We start from the raw sequence: 23,716 nt of genomic DNA, 5'->3' as shown, positions 1-23,716 counted from the left end.
TGCTCCTCCCACCTCTGCCTCTGCTGTGGTACTGCTGCTGCATGCTCCTCCCACCTCTACCTCTGCTGTGGTACTGCTGCTGCATGCTCCTCCCACCTCTGCCTCTGCTGTGGTACTGCTGCTGCAGGCTCCTCTCACTTCTGCCCTGGCTGTGGTACTGCTGCTGCATGCTCCTCCCACCTCTCCCCCTCTATTGTAGTACTACTACTACAGCATGTTCTTTTCACGTCACACGTGGTAGGTGGATGAGTGTTGTTGTTCATCTAAAGACCCCTGCCTAAAGCATTGGATGGGTTTCTTCATTAGAACAAGAACAATCATCCATCTAACTACTCAATGGCATAAACTTCTTGAAACTTTAACAAGACATCTTTATTCATCCCACATGGAGGGTATCAGACAGAGTCTCCTAGATCTGCAAACTAAAGTGATTTTATTTGGACTAAGCATTTGTTTGATGTTGCTATCCATAAAGAAGGAAAGAAGGTGTTTATTATTGGCCCGTGTTGTAGTTTTAGACTGAAGTACATAATACAGAAATAAATGTGGTCTTTGAAGATGATAAAAAAAAATGTCAACAAAACAATAGTAGATAACAGAATTAGATAGATTGTATGGAGTGGAATTAATTACATTCTAAATGAATAGCTCAATAAAATGGACAAAATAACCGCACCGGCTTAGAGAGGGTCCAACTTTAATAAACTTTAAAAACACATAGGGTAAGTGTTTTTTAAAGTTTATTAAAGTTGTACTCTCTCTAAGCTGGTGTAGTTATTTTGTCCATTTGCTTTGGTTTTGTCTTCAGTGGCAACTCAATAAAACGGTCAGAATATAATGGCTAAAATGAAATCTTACCTGGAGACTCAGTTATAGCTAAAAATAATGTCATTAAATGGAACATTTGCTGTGGTGGAAAGGAATGTTTTAAATATATATATATATATATATATATATATATATGGTTCTACCTGACATAACCGAAACTGCAGAACACCGACAACGCAATCACCGACACCACATAATCGACAGTGCATAAACACGAAACCTCACATGCCCGACAACGAAATAACCAACGGTACACAAACACGAAACCTCATACACTGCACACACCACAATAACAACAATCAACAAACAAAACACATCCCCTGTCCAAAACCACACACACAACACAAGCACACCAAAATCCTTACAAACCCACACTAAACCTCACATACACAACTATCTACAACCCTAACCCAAACCCTAACCCTAAGGTCCGTCACTATCGCACACTCAGCTAACCGCACCCTAACCCTAACTCACTTAACCCGCCTAACCCAAGACTTTCACTACCGACACTTACCTAACCCGCGCCCTAACCCTAACTCACTTAACCCCCTAACCCAAAGACTTTCACTACGCACACTTACCTAACCAGCCTAACCCTAACTCACTTAACCCCTAACCTAAAAACTTTCACTACGACACTTACCTAACCCGCGCACTGACCCTAACTCACTTAACCCACTCCTATCCCCACAGACCGTCAATATCCACACTTACCTTACTCGCACCCTAACGTCCGTCACTACCGCATACTTACACAGCCTTTTCCCATGTCGGCATCCTCGGCGTCGGTGTTTTCATCCGTCGCGTCGGTCTTCTGCATTGTCGATCTTCTGGCGCTCGCGATTCACTTGTCGGTGTTCTCCGCTGTCGACTATCTCAGGTAGAACCATATATATATATATATATATATATATATATATATATATATATATATATTGTTTTTATTTATAGCAAGCTACTTTCGAAGCCCATTTAATCATTGTCACTCTTACTGGCAAGTTTCTTTATGTTTCTGAAGGTTTTACAGTGTGAAGTTAATTTTTATTAATTTATACGATGCTCACTCTTACTGGCAAGTTTCTTTATGTTTATGAAGGTTTTACAGTGTGGAGTTAATTTTTATTAATTTACACGATGCTCACTCTTACTGGCAACTTTCTTTATGTTTAAGAAGGTTTTACAGTGTGAAGTTAATTTTTATTAATTTATAACATGCTCACTCTTACTGGCAAGTTTCTTTATGTTTATGAAGGTTTTACAGTGTGGAGTTAATTGTTATTAATATATAAGATGCAGATAGTAAAGAACTTTGCCCAAAACATTGCAGGGGTTTAAGTGATAAAAAATTGTTAACCAGATCAGATACTATTGAATGGATTCATCTGATCACAGCAGACTGCAATGTGAGTCATTAACTATTATAACCCTACAGTCTTTTAGGGAACGGAGGGTGATGTAAAACAAAGAGAAAGAGCAAAAGGGAGAAAGGAACAAAGTTACTCTGGAACCGGAATAATGATAGTAAGAAACATTTTGACTATAGAATTGTCACATAAGATAAACAAGTGAAGGAAAATGTTTAAGCACAACCAGGATACAAAATGGAAATAAAGACATTTGCAAGAAATAAACAAAGAATCAAACAGACAAATAAATAACTGTTCAAAGAAAGTCATGTTAGAAGAAACACTTGGACAAACCATATAGCCTTGGATTTTCATGTTTGGATTTCTGTTTTAAAGTAATTTACACCAACAAGATATGACATTCTGCTCATATAGTAAATGCCTGCATGCAACCATATTGTGTTAAGGAACTATACATACAGCATATGGAGTTTCGGTAAAAGATTTTACATTTCAGTAAGGATAACCACAATGCAATCCCCCATGCCCAACGTAAATGGTATAATGCAATAGCATATAATCACTCCCTCAACTTCTCAGTATCACATTGCTCATATTTTAATCACCTTTATTGTCATTTCCATTTCTGTTTGAAATGAAATTAAAAGACTGGTAATTGTATGATTCACTGTAGATCACTCTATATCCTTTTCATGAATATGCACTTGGCACTGGGGAAAGGGAGGGCTTATTTTTCCAGTGGTAACTGTGAACTCAGTGTTGGGATATGCAAATGTCATCCTACACACATGAAACATAGCTTTGTGTTTGCGTGCGTGTGTACATCTGCATGTGTCTGTGTTTGTGTGTGTGAGTGCAAGTGTGTGTGTTTGTGTGTGTGTGTGTGTGTGCGTACATCTGCATGTGTCTTTGTGTGTGCGTGTGTGTGTGTGTGTGTGTGTGTGTGTGTGTGTGTGTGTGTACATCTGCATGTGTCTGTTTTGTGTGTGTGTGTGTGTGTGTGTGTGTGTATACATCTGCATGTGTCTGTGTTTGTGTGTGTGAATGTGAGTTTAAGTATGCATGTGTGTGTGTGTGTGTGTGTGTGTGTACATCTGCATGTGTCTGTGTGTGTGTATGCGCGTGTGTGTGCGTACATCTGCGTGTGTGCATGTACATCTGCATGTGTTTGTATGTACATCTGCACATCTGCATGTGTTCATGCATGCACAAGCATTCACATATGTGTGTGCACATGCTTGTGAGTGAGGTGTATTTTTTACTGCCATAGGTATGTACATTTGATATCAGTACTTATTGTTTTACGGACTGATCGGCCAAAATTACATTGCATGCCTCAGCCGTCTCACCAGAGCCATCTTAATAATTTGTTCACAAATCTAGTTAATATATGTCAAACAAATCACTATGTCATGATCAGTAGTGTTCATAAGTGCGATTGCTTCTTTGAATGTGAACTAAATGTTCTACCTACCAGCAAAAAATACTACCTTCAAATAGTAACAACAAAAAAAACTGAAAGAGCTTTATATGTATTTGCATATGATAAAAACCAAAAAAAAGCGGAAATCTCTCCACAAAATACCAAATAAACCACAAGGAGGGCAATTACGCTCGGAGAGTAAAATGAATCGTCAGGCCAAAATTTTATTGAAGTACAACCGTAAAAGCACTATCATAAACGCCTTAAATCCACATGCATTTTCGTCCTAACCACTGGACTTCATCAGATGTTAAATTTACAATAATCAGTCACTTTTATACAATTCATTAAAACCACCAACCAATAGAAAACATTAATTTCATTTTAAATAAACTAATCATGTTTCACTTGGGCTCATAATTATTAATCGATCTTACTTCATTTCCACTAGGATTTTGTCATATTATTTAAAACAAAATATGTATAAATTACTATTCCATATTATATCAGTATCATGATCTCATAAATAAAATTCCATAATGAATATAAATAAGTTGATAAAAAATAAATTATGTTGTTAAAAAAAACATATAAATCCATCTATTTAAAAAACAAATTCCTAATCCTACAGTGCCACCTTCTGTTCCTTTTAAATATTACATCTTCTTCATTGAAACTTTCATAATTTAGCTGCTCTCAACTTCAGAAGTGGAAGTATGGATACATATTCATTTAAACCTGGGGTTTTATTTGCTTCCAAAGTTACTTGCCACCATAATTCCTTGTATCCTATTGTATCCTCCCAAGGGCCACCCCTGATGTCACTTTTAATTTGTTCTAAAACAAAAAAATAAAACTTATAACCCTCACATGTCTTGGAATGTTTATACAAGGCATTTGTTTCTTTCCCTTTTGTTATGTCGTAGATATGCTCATAGATTCTTCTCTTTTGGGTTCTCTCCGTTTTGCCCACATAAAAGGAGTTACATTTTTTACACGTGGCAAGATATACTAAACCTCTAGATTCACAATTAAAAAAAACCTCTACTAAATAACCATCTTTCTCTACTATCTAGATAGATTTTTCTTTCATTAATAATATATTCACACTGGTTACACTTCCCACATTTGTAGGTACCAGTTATTCTTCTGTTACTTAATTTACCAATTTTGCTATAATCCCTCTTACTTTCTAAAATGTTCTTAATACTACTAGAATTTCTAAAAACACCTTAGGTGTATTTTTGGGAAAACCCTCCAGGTCTGTAAAGCAGGTAAATCTCTCCCATTCTTTCTGGAATGTTGCTCTAGTATTGTTATTCAGTGCATTATATTCCAAAATAAGGGCTTGTTGGTATTCCTCATTAATATTCATTCATTTTGTTCCTACCTCATAATTTTCATTAACTTCATTCACCCCTAAAATAGGTTTATATCTATCTAATCTGCCTTTTTCTACTTCAGATCTTATATTTTTAATAAAATCCATGGGGTATCCCCTCTCTAAAAACATTCTTTCCAATAGGTCACACTCCATAATAAAATCATCAGAATTACTAGTCATACGAGAACCCCTCACAAATTGCCCTTTCGCAATATTTTTCTTACAATGTGAGGGGTGTGCACTGTTATAATGCAAATATGAATTACAGTAAGTGGGCTTCCTATATACTTTAGTTTCAAAATAATTTATCCAGTTTATATAGTTCTAAATCCAAAAACTGTACTGTATTATCAGAAATTTTATGCGTAAACCTTAGGAAATCAGTAGTCCCATTAATATAATTCATGAATTCTTTGAATATTTCTCTACCCCCTGTCCAAAAAATCACTATATCATCTAAAAATCTCCTACAGAGACTCCAACAGGTATTAAAAATTGAGTTAAGAACATATGTTTCTTTCCAGTTAGCTAATACCAGGTTTGCGTAGGTAGGTGCACAGGCCGCACCCATGGCCACTCCTTGTATTTGTTGAAAAAATTCCCCATTAAAAAGCAACAAATTATTTTTCAAGACCATTTCCTTCAAACCTGTGCAAACCACCTTTTCTCTATGAGTTAAATTTTTATTGTGAAACACTTCATCTTCAAACATTTTCATACCTGATACATAAGGTATGGAGGAAAAAAGGTCCACAATGTCTATTGTGACAAACAATAAGTTTTCAGTATATAAATCTGGTGTAATTTCCTTTAGTAGATCCCAAGAATCTTTTAGTATAACTTTTTTACCCACCCATATATGTTTAGTTTTTATATCCACATATTTCGCTAAAGGTAAGGTTTTTGAACCATCTGCCGAGACAATTGGCCTCGGTTGGGGGTCCATTATATCTGTGGATCCTAGGGATCCCAAATATTACAGGTATTTTTGGCTTTTCGACCTTCAAATAAGAAAACATTTTACCATCTATGGTACCTTCATTTATCATATCCTCTAATTCCATATCTATTCTTTTATAAGCCAAATTTATTTCATTTTTAGAAACGACAGAATATTTGTTTTCATCTCTAAGTATCTGATTCATTTTCCCTTCATAAAAAATAAGATCCATAATAACAACCCCTCCACCCTTGTCTGGTTTCATTATTCTTACGTTGTAATTAGATTTCAATTCTTCCAGAATCTTATTTTCTTCCTCACTAAGGCTCATTTTAAATCCTGTTCTCTTTTGTATTTTCCTAACCTCTTTTTCTATTACACCTTCTAAATTTTTCAATTGAGGATGAATAGGGAGATTAAATATAGATTTCTTTGTTAAAACTTGATTATCACCCTTCATGTTACTTTTACCCTCTTTATAGTATAACATTTCCATATTGATTTTCCTTAGAAAAAGTTTAATATCAAGGAGAGTTGAAGCCAAATCACCTTTAACATATGGAATTAATTTAAAACCCTTTTCTACCAAACTAAAATGTTCCTTTTCCAGGGAGACATTACTAAAATTGTATATAGTAAAGCCATTTAATGTGTTTTTACATCCTTCCACTACAATTTCTTGTCTAGTTCTATCTACATCTAGGTCCGGGGAATATATAGTTAATATCTCCCCCTTCCCCTTCTCCCCCCTCTCATTTGAAAATTTCCTTCATGACGTTCCTGTAGAACGGGCAACGTATATTCTCTTTCTAGTGGGGGAAATTCATTATTGTAAGCATATTCACTCCATCGTTCTCTCACTTGATCCTGTGTAGGACCATATCCCTGCCTATGTGTTTTTTTGTTATTGCATAAATGTGAAGGCTTCGGATAACTAACATTATTTTCATAATCTTGTATATCCCGTTTTAGTTTTTCCATTTTCCTATCTATTAGGGCTTTACATTTATCATCAATTTCGTTTCTTACCTTAAAATACTTTTCTTTTTCTTCCCTTATCCCAAAAATGAGGTCCTCCTTAATAAATACATTCAAGTCATCAATTTCTTTTTGCAAGTTCTCTAAATTCCTGTTATTCTCCTTAATAATCAACTTTAAAATATCCAAACCACATTTATTAAATAATTCCATCAACTCTTTGTGGATAATATCATATTTGCATATGATATTATCAGGAAACAAACTGCTGGTCAATGCCTGCTTCAAGAAAAAAGCATATAGACTAAGAAGGTATACTTACAATGTCTAATATAACAGTTATTAATGTTATCATTCCCAAAGAAAAGTAATTTAGTATAGAAATATCTTAAGGATGGCATGTTTGCAAGTTATTTCCCTATTTTTTATCAATATGATAAAATTATATTATTTTGCTAAGCATAAAAATGATTTAATAAACATAGCTGGACTGTATCTTTTCATCATGTACTGTTTTATTTATTTAATTATTTTATCTTATTCTGAAATACCAATGGAAAACTTATGGAAGCAAATTCCATATAAAATGTATACATAACTTTACAGGCTTCTGCAAAGCATCATTGTACAATTTCCTTAACAGGTTTTCATGTGGTATACATTCAAAATCATTTGAAAGATGCTTGCAAAGAGTGCTACCCGAAAAATAACCATACTATTTGGCACTATTAACCTGTGCCTTAATAAATACAGCCTGTGGTGATGTTTAAAATGAATATTTTCTCATAATTTGATATTCTGAAGTAAGCTTTTTTTTACAATTTTTTGCTAAGAAGGAGAGAAATGTGTGATCTACTCTCATTTGCAATTTTAACATAATCCTATTAGGTGATTAGTGTATACTTACAATATTTATTTAATTTTATTATTGTATCAGTCCTAGGCTTTGCATTGCAGTTTTCAGGTAACCTACCTGCAGCACAGAGTTGTGATCTGGATCTGAGGCGAGAACCACATATATGGACGTTCCAGGTGATATGTCCTCTCTCACCTGGACAGTAACACCTAAAATGAACAAAATAAATGGAATGTATATTTACAACTTTCTCACATATGTATACGCGCATATTTATACCTTTATGTTTATTGAATATGTGTCTGTTTTCAGTAACATTGTTTTTTTTTAATTTTATACATCTCTTTACCTGGTTAGCCCAATGCATATAATTATCACTTTCAGGGATAACCCTGGAGCACTGTTTTGTCAAGTGACTTTCTTAGAGTCATACAGCAGGATGCAAACCTCGTACCTTTGACTACAGGATTCAGATTATTACCTGCTTAAAGCACTAGGCCCCTATGCTGTCAGCTCATCCTAAATTAGTGCTGTGTATCACAGAATGATAATTACTATGATAAACACTGTCTTGCCAAGTGCTAAAATATGTAAATGTTACTAAATGTTATTAAATGTAAATAAATAAAAGTGTGAACACTTCTACAATCATCTTAAAAAACAAATACATAAAAATAAATAAAACAAGCCTCTTTCTCCAAAACTAAAGTAAAAAACAACATTATAACATATAAGGCCATGTCAGACCCAGAGCTGTTGGACATGCTACACTTAAAGAAATCCCAGTCCCTCAGAGCCACATGCTCCAGGGATTTAAACTTTGTCATCACAATAAACAAAACATGCTGGAGGGATAGGTTCCTGACCCAGAGACTCCCCAGACTCTGGAACTGACTTCCCATACATGTCAAGCAGAGCGCCTCTTTGGCCCTCTTCAAAAGGAACCTTGACGACTGGATGGGAGAAAGGAAATTCACCCCGGGATCACGTCAGTCACCCTGCTAGACAGGGGTCCAGGAAGTAAATAGTGTGGGAAGAAATAGCCAGGGAATTGTTATGGCTAGGCTTGTATAGGCCCTAGGGCCAATAGCCTTGTACCAACCTATGAACCTATGAAACTATAAACATTACACCCAACAGTTACAGAAGAAACAGTTTGAAAGGAATGAATAAAACTAACTTAAAACCCTATAATGCTGAAGTACTTTTCCAAAAGTATTTAAAGAACTGTATTACCCATACAAAAAGAGATATACAAAAGCCATTAAAAGGATAAAGTATCCTCCCAGCTAGCAGGAAAGGAACTTATCCAGTTGAAGGGCATTGGCATACCATTGGTTCATAGTCTTAAAACAAGTCTGTATCAAATACATCTCAACTGACCAATTTTTCGCAGAATGCCCAGATTTGTACCTCATATTTTTGTCTGTTTCTCATAAAAATCATGGTTTTCTGGCAAATCATTGAGGATTGAAATAAGTAAATAAAGTCATCAGTATTTTACATGTATAGTGTTAGCTGTGCAACAGGTAGCATACTAACCTTGGCTGCAGGTGTATGTGGGTTGTCTTCCCAGACTTGGTAAATGGATTAGTAGATGGCTTGCTTACATTACAGTACACCATAAAATGCATGCTGCACTACTGAGTGTGCCATCTTTTGGATCTGGTGTTAAACTAAGTCCGCAGCTGCATGAACTGGTGTTATCTTAGGTGGATTTAAAGGGTCCCTTAGCACCTATCAGAAAAAGTAAGAGAAATTCCCTGATGTCCTGACTAAAGTTCCCCTTGTAGTATAAGGTACCACATCAGGTCTCTCATGTAAAGAGGCCACTGATCAAATGGGACTAACCTGGTTAACAAAGGATAGATAAATAAATAAATAAATGTTTTACATAATACTATATAATAAATACATGGCGCAAGAAGGTTATCCTCTGGGTTTACTATCACAATGTTGAACGTGGATGCTCCGCAGATAGAAAAATGAATTACAGATGTCCGAATTTCCTTGTTGCTGAGCATTCCATGTTCAAAATTCCAAATTTCCTTGTTGCTGAGCATTCCATGTTCAAAATTCCTATCAGTGAATGATACTGTGCATTCATTGATATGAACTCGAAAAACTGCACAGAGATAGTGATGCAGTGCAGTGTGGGATATTCATCTCTTTCCTTACTACAGTGTGATCTCGGAGTTGGAATATGTAATTAGCAGGGGGTGTGGGGGCACAGCCTCCCCACAGGAGGTGCCTGCAAAACCGTGATGTAAAGTATAGGAGTTTCACGTAATTGTGCTCCTATATGGAAGTCATGTGCTCTGTTTGATAATGTCAAATTTTCTGAATTCATTCAGCAGATTCAACATTGTGTGCAGTTGGATATTCTCACATTTACTATTTTCTTCGATGTTGTGACCGGAAAAATGTTTTTCCAGTCGACATTTTTATAGTAAACCAAACCATAATATCTTCCTGCAACAAATGCAGAAAGTTCCATATATGATATATATCCCAACCAATCACAAAATGCACTTCTGTCACTGTATCTGGTCTGAGCTCAGAACATTGTAATTAATAAAAAGTACAATGAAAGAAAAGGTGAGACTCCGCTGGATGTTCCACTGCTTTATTAAAATACACAAAAAGTTGTATCCAAAACTGGTAAGAAACTCCAACAAAATGAATATCCACTGACAAGCGCTTTCGGGTTAAAACCCTTCATCAGATCATAATTAATAAAAAAAATCTCAAAAAAATTAAGCAAAGTAATCGAATAAAAACAAATAACCACTATGTTTTAACAATTCTTTTAATGAAATGTAGTAAAATGCCTCGTAGTGGTATTTTCAATTTTTACTTCAAATGATAGTTCAGTGACTAAAAAAGGCGAAAAAGTCGCTTTTATCCATGCCGTTTTGCAAAAAGGGGTGGAGTATGAGTGGAAAAATCCTCCTAAAATGTAGTAAAGGCAAAAGCAGAAAGCAAATACAGAAGTCTATAACATACAGAAAATTAATATGCATTTGAAAATGTATTAACCTGGATTTATTGCTTTTATTGGACAAAGGAGGTTCTGAATCAAGAAGGAATGAATAATCACAATATAAATATAGCCATATGTCTTCAAAACTGTCAATAAAAACAATTATAAAACCATACCCAGTTATCATTCCAACTGGCAAGAAAATAGAAGATAATTTGATTTCACTAAACTTGTTCTACTACTGAACCCTGAACATGTATGTGGCTTCAGAAAAATGAGAGTGTATAAGGGGGAACAATCCTTCTAAAAAATTAGTAATATGAAAAGCAGCACGCAAATTCAAAGGTGTAACAAAAAACAAAATACATCAAATGAATATGTGTTTGAAAATTAAATTGGATTGTGTGCTTTCACTGGAGAAGTGAGGACAGACTTTTTCTAAATCAAAAAGGAATGAATAATTATAGTATAACTGACACCTCTCCCAAGTCATGCATCTTTAAAGTTAAGAGTAAAGTCAATTAAAAAACAATATCCAAATATCATTTTAAATGACAGACTGTCAGAACATCAGGCATCAAAAATGCCAAAAACTAATTTCTGAAACACAGAAAAGATTGAAAAAGTAAGCTGTGAGTGTTTTATTATTTTTTTCTTACAGGGGGAAGTCCTCCTGTACCTCTCATGTGGGTGGAAAGCCTCCTCACCCCATAAACCTACATATACAAATGCCATGGTCGCACCAATTTGAAGAAGGAAGAAAATCTCCCCAAAAGAGGGGAATTACTGTTGGTGCACACTTAGAAATTACACTGGTAGTGATTTCTTATAGACATTTTTGTGTTTCTTGGTATTTTTTTTCTTTTGGCAATTTGCATTTGAGAAATTTCACCACAACTACCTGTGTCTCTACCAATCAAATCTCACGCAAATTATAATAATGAGTATTATAATGGAACATGTAAGAAAAATGAACAAATAAACTAAAAACAGCAATAAGCTTATGTAAATTATTTTATAGAATAAGTTCAATACAAGCTTTATACTGATGTTGTCATCCAGGTTTGCAGAGGTGACCAGTCTGATGAAACATTTGCCAGCAAGGCTGATATTGTTGAAAAATATTATTTTGGTCTTTCTCTTTAATATTCTACTTACAATACTGGGACTGTAAAACCCGTACTGTAAGTGTCTTAATTTTTTTTACATCATGTGTTCTTAAACAAGGCACCAGTGGATAACTTTTACATTATGGCATAAGCATATTTAGAAATTTTAACTTATAAAATGCCTTTGCTGATATAAGAAGCATCATAGCACAGACATTTGACAACCTAAACTACATCAACTGTGTTGTGATCAAAATAACCTAGTGCAGGAAAGGTCTTATTCACATGTGCATATAAATCTACAGTGAGAACAAAAGCCACTCTTCTATGTGCCTTTGCATTTTCCAGTGCAATTAATCAAAAAAGTGAAGATAATCTAACTTTTAATAAAAACTGCAAGTTGACACAGCTTTGTTAGCAAAGCCTTAACAATTTGAAGATTCTAAGCAATGACAGTTTAATACTGTGTAAGTTTTTGTTAGACTGAACTCATTTCATTTTGTCATTTTACATAATATCTGGTTGTTGTTTCCTGGTTGCTTTATTGGTTACTTTGAAGATGTGTAACTTGTTAGAAGTGTTAGGAAAACTGTGTTTATTCTTTTAGACTTGATTCTGATAAAGTCTTTTCTCATTTGTCCAGTCAAAGCCCCTAATTTACGTTAATAATTTTAAAGTGCATTTTGATTTGCTCCATTTTGTTTTTCAGTTAATTTCTCTTTACATAGCTACAAGATGATAATTTTTTTTTTCAAATTTGCATAGCATGGATATAAGGCCGTTGTTAGGAGGGTGCTAAGAAAGAAAGAAACAAAGATAGTGCTGGTAAAATCTGCAGTTCATTCTTGTGGTGAAATGAACAGATTGCATGGGCCATATTGGAAACAGAAAATGTATGTGTTCATGGTATGGTATTCAAATGAAAGCTCTATTACAACTATGATGTTGCTTCTTCTCACGTGTTTTTTGACAATACGTTTCAGATTCAGTCTGCATTATTTCTGATTTAAGAATCCATGATATTCACAATATACCCCCAATCAGAAGTATACATACATTGGCAATGATATAAATGATATAAATGATTTAAATGATATAAATGATATAAATGATTTAAATGATTTAAATGATATAAATGATTTAAATGATATAAATGATATAAATGATATAAATGATTTAAATGATATAAATGATTTAAATGATATAAATGATTTAAATGATTTAAATGATATAAATGATTTAAATGATAAATGATTTAAATGATATAAATGATATAAATGATATAAATTATTTAAATGATATAAATGATATAAATGATTTAAATGATATAAATGATATAAATGATATAAATGATATAAATGATTTAAATGATATAAATGATTTAAATGCATAATTACTAAATAATGAAAATACTTGCAGCATTTTGTGTGATATACTCTGTACAAAGTAAAAAAAAAGAGAGAAAGCCTTTCTATGAGACTCTAGGTAAAGTCACTTATCTGGATTGTTGATATGCATGGCTTAGGTCTGCCCAAAGTGCAGGAGGCTAAGGAAACTGATGAACATACACAGATAACATTTTAATGATGCTTGGTGAAGTACATGAGGCAAGTTAAATTGATAGTGCCTCTGTGTGGTACACAATTATTCAGTTGTACCCATATCTTCTATGGATACTCTGGAGGACAATGAAATATGTTTTACACTGAGGTGTCAATGATCTGGGACAATATTCTGCTTTACTTTGTCAGTTTTGTGCACTTCCAGTTCCTCAGTCAAAACTTTAAGCTAAGTATTTCAATATTCAGTCCATCTGCAATTATCTAACATTGCTGTGACACCTTTTATTGGAGCAACACAGGCTTTACATTGTTTAAAGTTCTTCATTATTCATCATGTATCTGGTCTGATTTTCTTAATAGCTTGCCTCTGACATGATCACTTTTGACACAATAAACAATTTTATATGTGATCCGTGAATTACAAATGGCTTCAAACTCACTATCTTTCATTTTCAGTCACATAAGGATCTACAGACACTTGAAATCCTTAATTTCTTGTGAAAACTATATGCCTTAAGAAGACCCTTTCATTGTCTCACATTATGACTGAAATATTTCTCTTGATACTGCTAACCTGTCTTTTCCCTCCTCTTTGAGACTAAAAGTGTTCACACCTTTACTGCGTCCCTCCTTCCTTTAATATGAAGGAACAGGGTCCACTTCACATGACTGAATTTCAAAATACTGAATTTCATTTGACTGAGACCACAATACCTAATTTTCAAAATACTGAAAACTCATTTGACTGAATCTCATTAAACTGAAAGCTTACAATTCTGAATTTCTGAAAACAGTGTGACACTAATTTCATGTCTTATAGGTGCAGCACAGAAAAAAAGTGGTACACCAAATGAAACACTGCATACACAACTCAAAGGCACACAATCGCATACACACAGACATACACAAACACACATGCACAGACAACACTCATACACAGACACACAGAAAAACACACAGACACAAATTCACGCACAAAGACACATGCAGACACAGACACATGTACAGGGATACACACACACACACACACACACACACACACACACACACACACACACACACACACACACACACACACACACACACACACACTCACACACAAACACGCATGCACAGACACATGCACAGGGATATACACACACACACACACACACACACACACACACAAACACGCATGCACAGACACATGCACAGGGATACACACACACACACACACACACACACACACACACACACACACACACACACACACACACACACACACACACACACATGCATGCACAGACATATGCACACAGACAAAAACAGCATGTATACATACACACGTGCATAAAAACATGAAGTTGAGAATTTTATTTGTCATGCAAGTTGTATCTCATGGTGCATCTGTATCAAAACTAAGTAATTACTTAGTTTAGCTGAAATAATCTTGGCTGAACAACTGTAACATGCAACACAGACATGCATTATTGTCTGTAGTGAAGTTATGCCTTAAAAATGAATCAAGTCATCAAAGGTAAAGGTGCACTTTTATCTTTACAGAGGACCACGGTAGCAGGAGATGGGTCCACAGGTCTTGGAAATGAAAGCCTGTTAACTAAAACAATGAGTGAGAAGGTCACTAAAAAAACAATCAGTAAAAACAAAATGAAAACTCTAGCAAAGCTAGAATTTCCACTGAGAGACCTCCCAAATCTCTTGTAGCAGAGGCACATGGGATATATGCAAATGACCCTTATAAACATCAGGTGTTTCGGCTAATTGGCGTATCCACAGCTAGTGGGGGTTGGCTTTATTGGCCTGAAATTGTCCATTAAAATGATGAAACAAGTCATGGGCATTCAGAATCACCAATTAGCTGAAACACCTGATGTTTATAAGGATCATTGGCATATATCCCATGTGCCTCTGATACAAGAGGTTTGGGAGGTCACTCAGTGGAAGTTCTAGTTTTGCTGGAGTTTTCATTTTGATTTTACTAAATGAAAGCCTGTTCCCATCCCACCTCAATGAAATGAACTAGGTGTCTGTCCTCGGATCTGTAGCACAATACTGAAGGCAATCCTGGAGATGAAAGCGTAGGAGTGAGGGGATCAGCAAATTGTTGTAAAATCCCAAAGCACTAACCAGGAGGTGATATCAATCTGTTCTAACAAACTTACTGTGATATAACAAAATGGATAGGAGGGTGTGAGAGCTTGAACTTTTTACTGTAGCAAAATATTTCCCTCCTACAAAAAGTGGATGACTCAGAAAACAGAAACTGACATAATAATTAGAAAACATACGGTCTGAAGGAAAAAGTACAAACGCACACAAATACAGATGAAACCCTCTGCTTAAGCACTGTTAGAATCATAGCAGTGAAAAAAATGTACTTATTTGTGACTTGAACTATGTGCTCTGTCATGGTATCACTTTTGCAGAACCAACAATGGTCTTAAAGAAAGGAATTTATGGTAAAGGCGGCACTTGTTCTGTGCAGAAATGCCTGTATGATCTTCTGCCTAGTGTATCTAGCCATTCCAGAAGAACAGTCACAGTAGTTGCCTAAAGAAATTTAAGTGTTCTTTAAGGAGAAGTCAATTACAATTTTAAATATCTCTTTTTCTCCTTTTTTAATGTCTATTTTTTTGTGGATAAGGCAAATGTTGTTTGGGACTGTTTGGTCAGGACAGCCAATAGTGTAAAATGGTAAAATGATTCAGGCAGACACTGACCTGTATGATGGTCTTCTACAAAGATTTATTGACTCAAGTGTTTTACTAAATAGTGCACCTCAATGGAACACAGACTTCTGATGACCTGGACCAAACCATTGAGTTTTGTTTTAGTTCAGGGATCTTTACTAAATAGTGCACCTCAATGGAACACAAACTTCTAATGACCTGGACCAAACCATTCAGTTTTGTATTAGTTCAGGGATCTTTACTAAAACAGATGAGGTACAGCGAGCGTGAAGTCAAAATCATACCAATCAACTGTCTAGATTTTCAGAGAAAGTCCAGATTTTTACCTCGTGTTTAGTACATTCATCATAAATGTTGTGGTTTTCTGGGTAAATTATTGAGGATTGAAGTCAATAAATAATGACAGACATTTGAGTTTCAGACTTTGTATTCTTCACAAAATGCATGTTAACACAATCCCTGTCATTCTAGCAACTTTCTAAGTTTATAGGAGCAATATTTAAAATCTGACCCTATTTTTGGGTCTTTGTCCCCCCATTAATTAAAACTTTGTCCACACGTCTTACTCTAAGAAGGTGACTGGTATGGTCAAAATAAATGTGGGAGAACTCATAATCCTTGGTAAATAATTCCTCCCAAGGCCAAAACATCTAAGAATAGAATAGAATTGAGAGAAATAGTGGCATAATACTAGGCCACAATTGCCAACAGAACAATGCATCATGGTTTGGATAATGACAGATGGTGAAGTGTTAAAGGTTTAGTAGGGAGACATAAATCTATCTTTTAAAGATGATGAATTTGAAGTTTTTCATATGCTTGTTGGTTCAAGAATATGGCCTGTAACTATTTAAACTGCTGGCACTCAAAACGGCATGTAAAAGTCATGTAATTCAAGTAAAGGTCATGTTTCTCTTTGCTTAAGAGCTCTCAGCATGCTTCAGACTGTATTATCTGGGCTGTGTGTTAGTTTCATAAACATATACATTTGTATAGGTACTTTGGGGATATGTAGAGGTTTTTGAGATGAGGAATGAGGGCACAGTGCACATATTTTTGCAGAAACAAGGATATTTTCTTTTTTGTTATCTCTGTACTGATCAGGGCAAACACAAAACAACAGGTGCAAATTATAACTTAGTGAACCATACTATTTTTGATTTCCTGTCATGCTAGACTGAATGGTAGGGATACTATCTAAATCTTCAAGGCAGTATTGTTCTTACTGGAGGACTGCAGTCACATCATCTTGTTGTCAGTCATACCGCTCAGCTTCTTAATGCTAGATGTCTGGACAAAGCCTAAAATAATAGGGGTACAAAGGCTCACAAATAAGGACACATTTTAAAAGTTGCTCTTATAAACTCAGAAAGTTGCTAGAATAACAGGATTTGAGATAGCATGCATTTTCTGAAGGATATGAAGTCTGAAACTCAAATGTGAGCTGTTATTTTGTAACATGAATACTCAGGGACTTGCCAAGAAACCACAAATTTTAAGAGGAGCAGACCAAAAATATGAGACAAAAATCTAGACACTGTGAAAATCTGGACAGTTGAGAGGTTTGCTGTCAATACAAGAAGAGGAGGAGTGCTCAGTGTTTATACGAGGATAACCAGTGAAAGGCTAGACCACAGGCTGGGGCAGATGGTAGAATCAGTAGGGGAAAAGACTGGAGCCTGCAGGTAAACATTTGTCAGATTGGTAGAAAGTAGACTAGAGGAGATGGTCTACAGAACAGACAGGCGGACAATAAAAACATGTAGTTGATGACCTATGAATTAATGTGGCAATTATGTCCAGCAAAAAGGGATGGACAGTGCAAAATGATAAGAAAGTAAAGAAATGTAGTTCCAAGAATGTCTAAGAAGCATATATGTTGTCAGGTTGGGGGCAGAAAGACAGGCATGCCTCTGAGCTCTGGGAAGCTGAAAATGAAACTGGTTGCTGTTAAATTGAAGGAGTGCAATCAGTAGGAGAGAAAACATTGTTTAAAAGGGTGGGGGAATAAATATGGAAGCTTATAAGAGATAAGAGAACATTTCAAAGTTTCTGTCAGAAGTTGCACAGTCAGAGGAAAGTAAAAAAATTAATTTATTAGATGAAAATAAATAGCTATGAATGGGGCTGAGTGTACCGGAGGAGAATAAGAATATGCAGCTAGTGAAATAACACCAAACAAAATAATTAGCATTATCAGGCAGGCAATAAGGGACAAAGTCATTGGGTATATTGATTCTTATTGCACTTACATAAGGTAGCAGAACAATAATTTGCTCCAGATATGATGCAGGTATTTACTTCAGTCTTACAGGAAAAGAAAATGTATCCGTCTGTCCTGGGAAAAGAATATGCTATGGTGCCGTCAAAGGTAAGCCAGGCCAGGGATGACCCCACAAATTACAGACAATTCCCACTGATAATTATGGATGCTAAGATTTATGCAGGTGTGCCTACAGACAGATTAGATCAGGTTATACGTAGATAGGTTGGGAAGAGTAGGTGGGCTTCATGGATGTTTGAAAATCTGAAAATCACTCATACTTTCTCTTAAGATTTATTGTAGACGGTCAAATGGCTGAGTAAAATAAGAACATGAATAATCTAATTCGATATCACAAAGGCCTTTGATACTTTCAACTAATGTATTGAGTAAAATGTTTAAGGACGTGGGAAAGTAGGTGGTAGAACAGCAAATCTTGAGGTAAAAGGAATAAAGGATGGATAAAACAGTGCAAGGTCAGATGCACCGAAGAAAGCTGTGGAAGACTGCAATATGTATTAGAAAATTTACGATAATGTCCAGGTAGTGGACAAGAAGCTCTAAATCTGCCACAGGCGGTATCTTATACCAGTCAACGTGTGACGCTGGAGAGGAATATGACAAACTGACGGACAATAGGGACAGGACGATGCTGAAGAGCATCATACATTCTCTTCATAATTTTTTATTTAACATTTGTTAGCAGGGGAAAGTCCAACTTGGAAAAAAGCCAATTTTCAGCAGAGGGCTGGGGAGAAACGCCCCAGATGCATGTTTTTGTAATGGGGAGGAAACCAGAGTACCCGGAGGAAACCCACACAAATGCAGGGAGGACATGCAGACTCCACACAGAAGGCACCCCAGCCGAGAATTGAACTGGAGAACCTCTTGCTGTGAGGTGACAACACTACCACTGCACCATCCTAATACATACATAAATATAAATTATGACTGGGCTGTGGTAATTTCAGAGCTTTACAGATAACTACACAACTAGCATGGGAGTTCTTATTTTGCCGTATTCTACTATAATTCCAAAGAGATTTGAGATTTTTTTTTTAACATTTTTATGGTGTCAAAAGGCCGGTGTTATTATTTTTGTGGTGTAGTATATGTTACACTAGCGGGTCTACTTTCTTTAGTTGAATTTCATTTGGTCGAAAATGATTTCAGGCAGCCCACTTCACTGAAAGCTCATTTGACTGAAAGCTCATTTGGTCGAATTTCATTTGGATGAAAATGAAATATAGCCCCTGCCCCACTGCAGTGTGACCCTGGAGTGAGAATATTAAGTAGGGGAGTGGGGGGGCATAGCCCCCCACATTTTTCAAATAGTTTTTACCGAACATATACATATATATATATATCAGTATATTTTTAATGGATACATCTTTATATAACAGTGAATACACTACTAATATGTGGGGGGCTTCGCCCACAAACCTCCCACTGTGGGGGGCTGTAGCCTCTCCAACCCCCTTACTTAATATTCTCACTCCAAGGTCGCACTGCAGTGGGGCAGGGGCTATATTTCATTTTCGACTAAATGAAATTCGACCAAATGACTTTCAGTCAAATGAGCTTTCCATGAAGTGGGCTGCCTGAAATCATTTTCCACCAAATGTAAGTCGACCAAACACAGTAGATCCTATGCTAGCATATGTTCATTTTATAATTTATAATTTTCTTTTCCGGCTAGACTAATCATATTTATATTCATTTTTTATGACAGGATCAGAAACATTTCCAGTGGCTGGTTGCAGTCTCTTTTTTTCCTGCTTTCTCTAGTCCCATATAATAATTACTTCCTAAGATAATGTAAAAGGTAAAAACACCACCAAGCATTCAAAACAATACATGAGAACAAAATATATAAAGCTGAACACAGAACAATTAAAATAAATAAAATAAAATAAAATAAAAACCTTTGTTAAATGATTGGAAGTGTAATAATGTAATACAATATAATATAAATAATATAATATAATATAATATAATACAATAAAATACAATGTTGGAAGCTTTCGGCTGTGAAAAGCATGCCATTTCTCAAGTAATACATTACGGTCTGACTCAGATATCATCATCATTTGCATGTTTGGTAGCCCAGCTTCATCGCCCACCACCACATTAGCCCGTGTTTAAAGATAGGCCTTAATTGTATCTTTTCTTGCTTCTATGTCTTTTATACTTTTAATGCTTGGTATTATTTGTAAGAATTTGTAAACTGTGCTTAACCTGAACAAGTGACATAATTTGCTGTTTGTATATTTGGAGCTTTTCTCCCCAGGCCTCCGCTGTAAATGGACATGTATCCAGTCAGACTATCCCGGTCAACAAATATAAAATAAATAAATAAATAAATAAATTGTCTGCCGGGTAGTCCTGGGTAATCCTTGTGTGAGGTCATACTCGGTGACTACTGATTTTTTTCCTTGTAATTATTATAAACCACTCCTGCTATGACCTACTTTTTCCCATCTCTCTTACACAGTGCACCCATCCTAACTGATCTTCAGGCTACAATTAAAAGTAATACACAACTAAAACAAAATAAAATAAAGAAACAACCAAAAGACCAGTAACCCAATAGAATCCAGAAGTATTTTATTCACTCTCTTCACTGCCTGACGTCTCGGCTGGAATGCCTTCTCCTTTGAAGGCATTCCAGCTGAGATGTCAGAGAGTAAAGAGAGTGAATAAAATACTTTTGGATTCTACTGGGTTACTGGTCTTTTGGTTGTTTCTTTACAATTAAAAGTAAGATGGAGATACGCCATAGTAAGACTGTAAACTTTGCCACCAGTAAACAATTCTACAGCCACCACTGTATTGCCCTTAAGCTTTGAAACAGCTCAAACTGCCTCACCACTTAGATTACATACAGATTATTTCCATCCACACATTATTCACAAAGCCAGTGCCTGCCCTGCTTTTACTCCTATCTTCCATTCCTATCATCCCAATAGACTATTCTGATCTCATGAACATCATCTTCTCAGCATACATAAACCCCACAAAGACTCTGGCCAAAGTCTCGACTCATACTGTCGCTACAAATGGAATTCTATCTCTCTGCAAATTAGATCTACCTCTAACCTCTCCAACTTCCCGCAACTACTACAGGACCACCTAAATAAAACCTGGCTCTGCTCCTGCACTAACCGGGCTGAACTAGTCCTTCTGTCCTTCCACTACCAGCATACTTTGACCATGTCCAGAGAGAGAGAAATAGTAAAATCTATTTCTTAGTCAAACAACAAATATATTTTTTCCTAGGCTGTATTATCTAGTCATCTCTGTTCAGAGAGTGTGCTCTGTGTGTTTAATGTCATCTCTATGAACTGCGACTGGTAAATACTTGATAATGTTCTTTTTCAACTTGTGATAGCTATTCAAATATTTGCACTGTATAGGGACAGGTTCACATTGTATGAACTGAAGCTGACTTTTGATTTAGTTAACAAGTCATTCTTCTATATAAGCCTTTGTAATAACTTTATTTAACTGTTGTCATATTATGTCATATGGATCTTTCCTGCTCGGGCCTCTGCTGAAAATGGGATATTATCTCATTTAGACTTTCCTGGTAAACAAATGTCAAATTAAATAAAAGTAAATAAATAACAACAAATTATGATTATTATAACATTTAATGTTGCTTGTGTTTTCGGCTTTTCCCAGTTAGGGGTCGCCACAGCAGAACTCCGGTCCGCTAATGATTGGCAGTCAATTTTTTATGGTGGCGAGTTGCCAGCCCGATGCCCAACCTACAGCGAAGCAATGCCCATTCACGCATCTCTTTCGGAGGCCATTCAACCATGGGGATGACATGCAGACTCCACACAGAAGGCACTTCAGCCGAGAATTAAACAGGAGAACCTCTTGCTGTGAGGTAACAACGCTACCGCTGTACCACCATGGCTGCTATTATAACATTTAATCATTTTGCTAAATTAAGATTGAATTCGGGTTCTATAATGCTGATGTAGGTGAGAGTAAAATTTTGTAGAATTTACTGATTAATTTTATTGTACGCTATGTGCAGTTTTATGTTCTTTTTCTTTTGCTTAACTGGAGCATTAAAGTAATTTTTCTGGGTGGAGAGTTGATGGTGTACACAGGATAGTAATAATGGTTTGATGAATCATATAAGATGTACAATTATAAAAAAGGTGCACCTGACATGACATATGCCATGGGACATTGCAAGCAAGTTTAAATGAGAATCTCCTTGCCTGCACTTGGTTGGTTAATATATCTATAGTGCTGAAGGAGATCGTTGTTGAACTTGGGATGTCTATGCTTAATATTTTGCCTGCATTGCTTCCTGCAATTCATCATCACTTATTTCCAGTCTGCCAATGTATTTAGATGATGTAAGTTGGCTGGATCCTATTACTGTTACAGTGAACACTTCTTTCATTTCACAGAATTAGCTCAGCGCAAGGACAAGTGGAACTATGTTTGAATCTGTATTTTCTATTCTAACTCAAATTATGAGAAAATATAGGAGTGTTATTTGGCATCTCAGAACCCTTAAAACAATACACAAAACAGCACATTTTTCTACATGGACTAAGCATTTACATCAAACCTGGTGTGGGGAATGAGGACTCTGATTTTCTAAGTGGTGAACAATTCAAAATATAGCATCACTCATGTTTGCTGAACTTGTAATTAAATATTGCAAGGGTTGTTAAGAAGCATTTAATGATAATGTAGCGACTAGTGTTAACCAGGTTTTGTAATTTTATAACAGTGTAAAGTATGTTGAAAGGTTTGAATGCTTTAAAAAATATAGAAACCCGAGTCACTGAGCTACAGTTTATTAACTAAAGAAGTTAAAAGAGACTAGCGAGATGATTCTAACAATACTTCCTTTGTTTAGAAGACTCAAAAATTAGGAGGTCCGATTTGTTAGGAATGCAGATCAAAATATTACTAAAAATATGCTGCCCGACTGAAAAAACTCCAGCTCTATTCAGTCGCATACCGCCTACTCAGAGGTGATCTGTGCCTGACGTACAAGGCCATGTCCAATCCGGAATTAATGGACATGCTCCACCTCAGAAAATCCAAATCCATCAGAGCCACGAGAGCAAGAGACTTAAACCTCAACACAGAAATAAATAGGACGTGCTGGAGGGACAGATTCATAACCCAGAGGCTCCCTACACTCTGGAACAGAATCCCAATCCATGTTAGGCAGAGCCCCTCACTAACTCTATTCAAGAGAAATCTTGACAAGTGGATGGGAGATCGTAGGTTTACCCCGGGGTCATCTCTGTGTCACTACTAGACAGAGGCACAGTAAACTAAACCCTAAA

At 35.8% G+C, this 23,716-nt stretch overlaps 1 protein-coding gene across 1 annotated transcript in view; it reads right to left on the bottom strand.

Annotated features, from left to right (window-relative positions):
• The window catches only part of CDHR4 (cadherin related family member 4), a 764,521-nt gene that overhangs the window by 587,379 nt on the left and 153,426 nt on the right, over positions 1 to 23,716 (bottom strand). The window contains exon 5 of the mRNA XM_044078501.1: positions 7,897 to 7,988. Within this exon, the coding sequence (XP_043934436.1) occupies positions 7,897 to 7,988 (92 nt within the window). The remainder of the gene's footprint in view (positions 1 to 7,896; positions 7,989 to 23,716) is intronic.

The sequence above is a fragment of the Protopterus annectens genome, chromosome 7.part1 (assembly GCF_019279795.1).
Source record: "Protopterus annectens isolate FY-2018-M chromosome 7.part1, PAN1.0, whole genome shotgun sequence".
NCBI lineage: Eukaryota > Metazoa > Chordata > Ceratodontiformes > Protopteridae > Protopterus > Protopterus annectens.
Note: the sequence above shows the minus strand (reverse complement) of the source record. Positions and strands in the feature narration are given on the sequence as shown.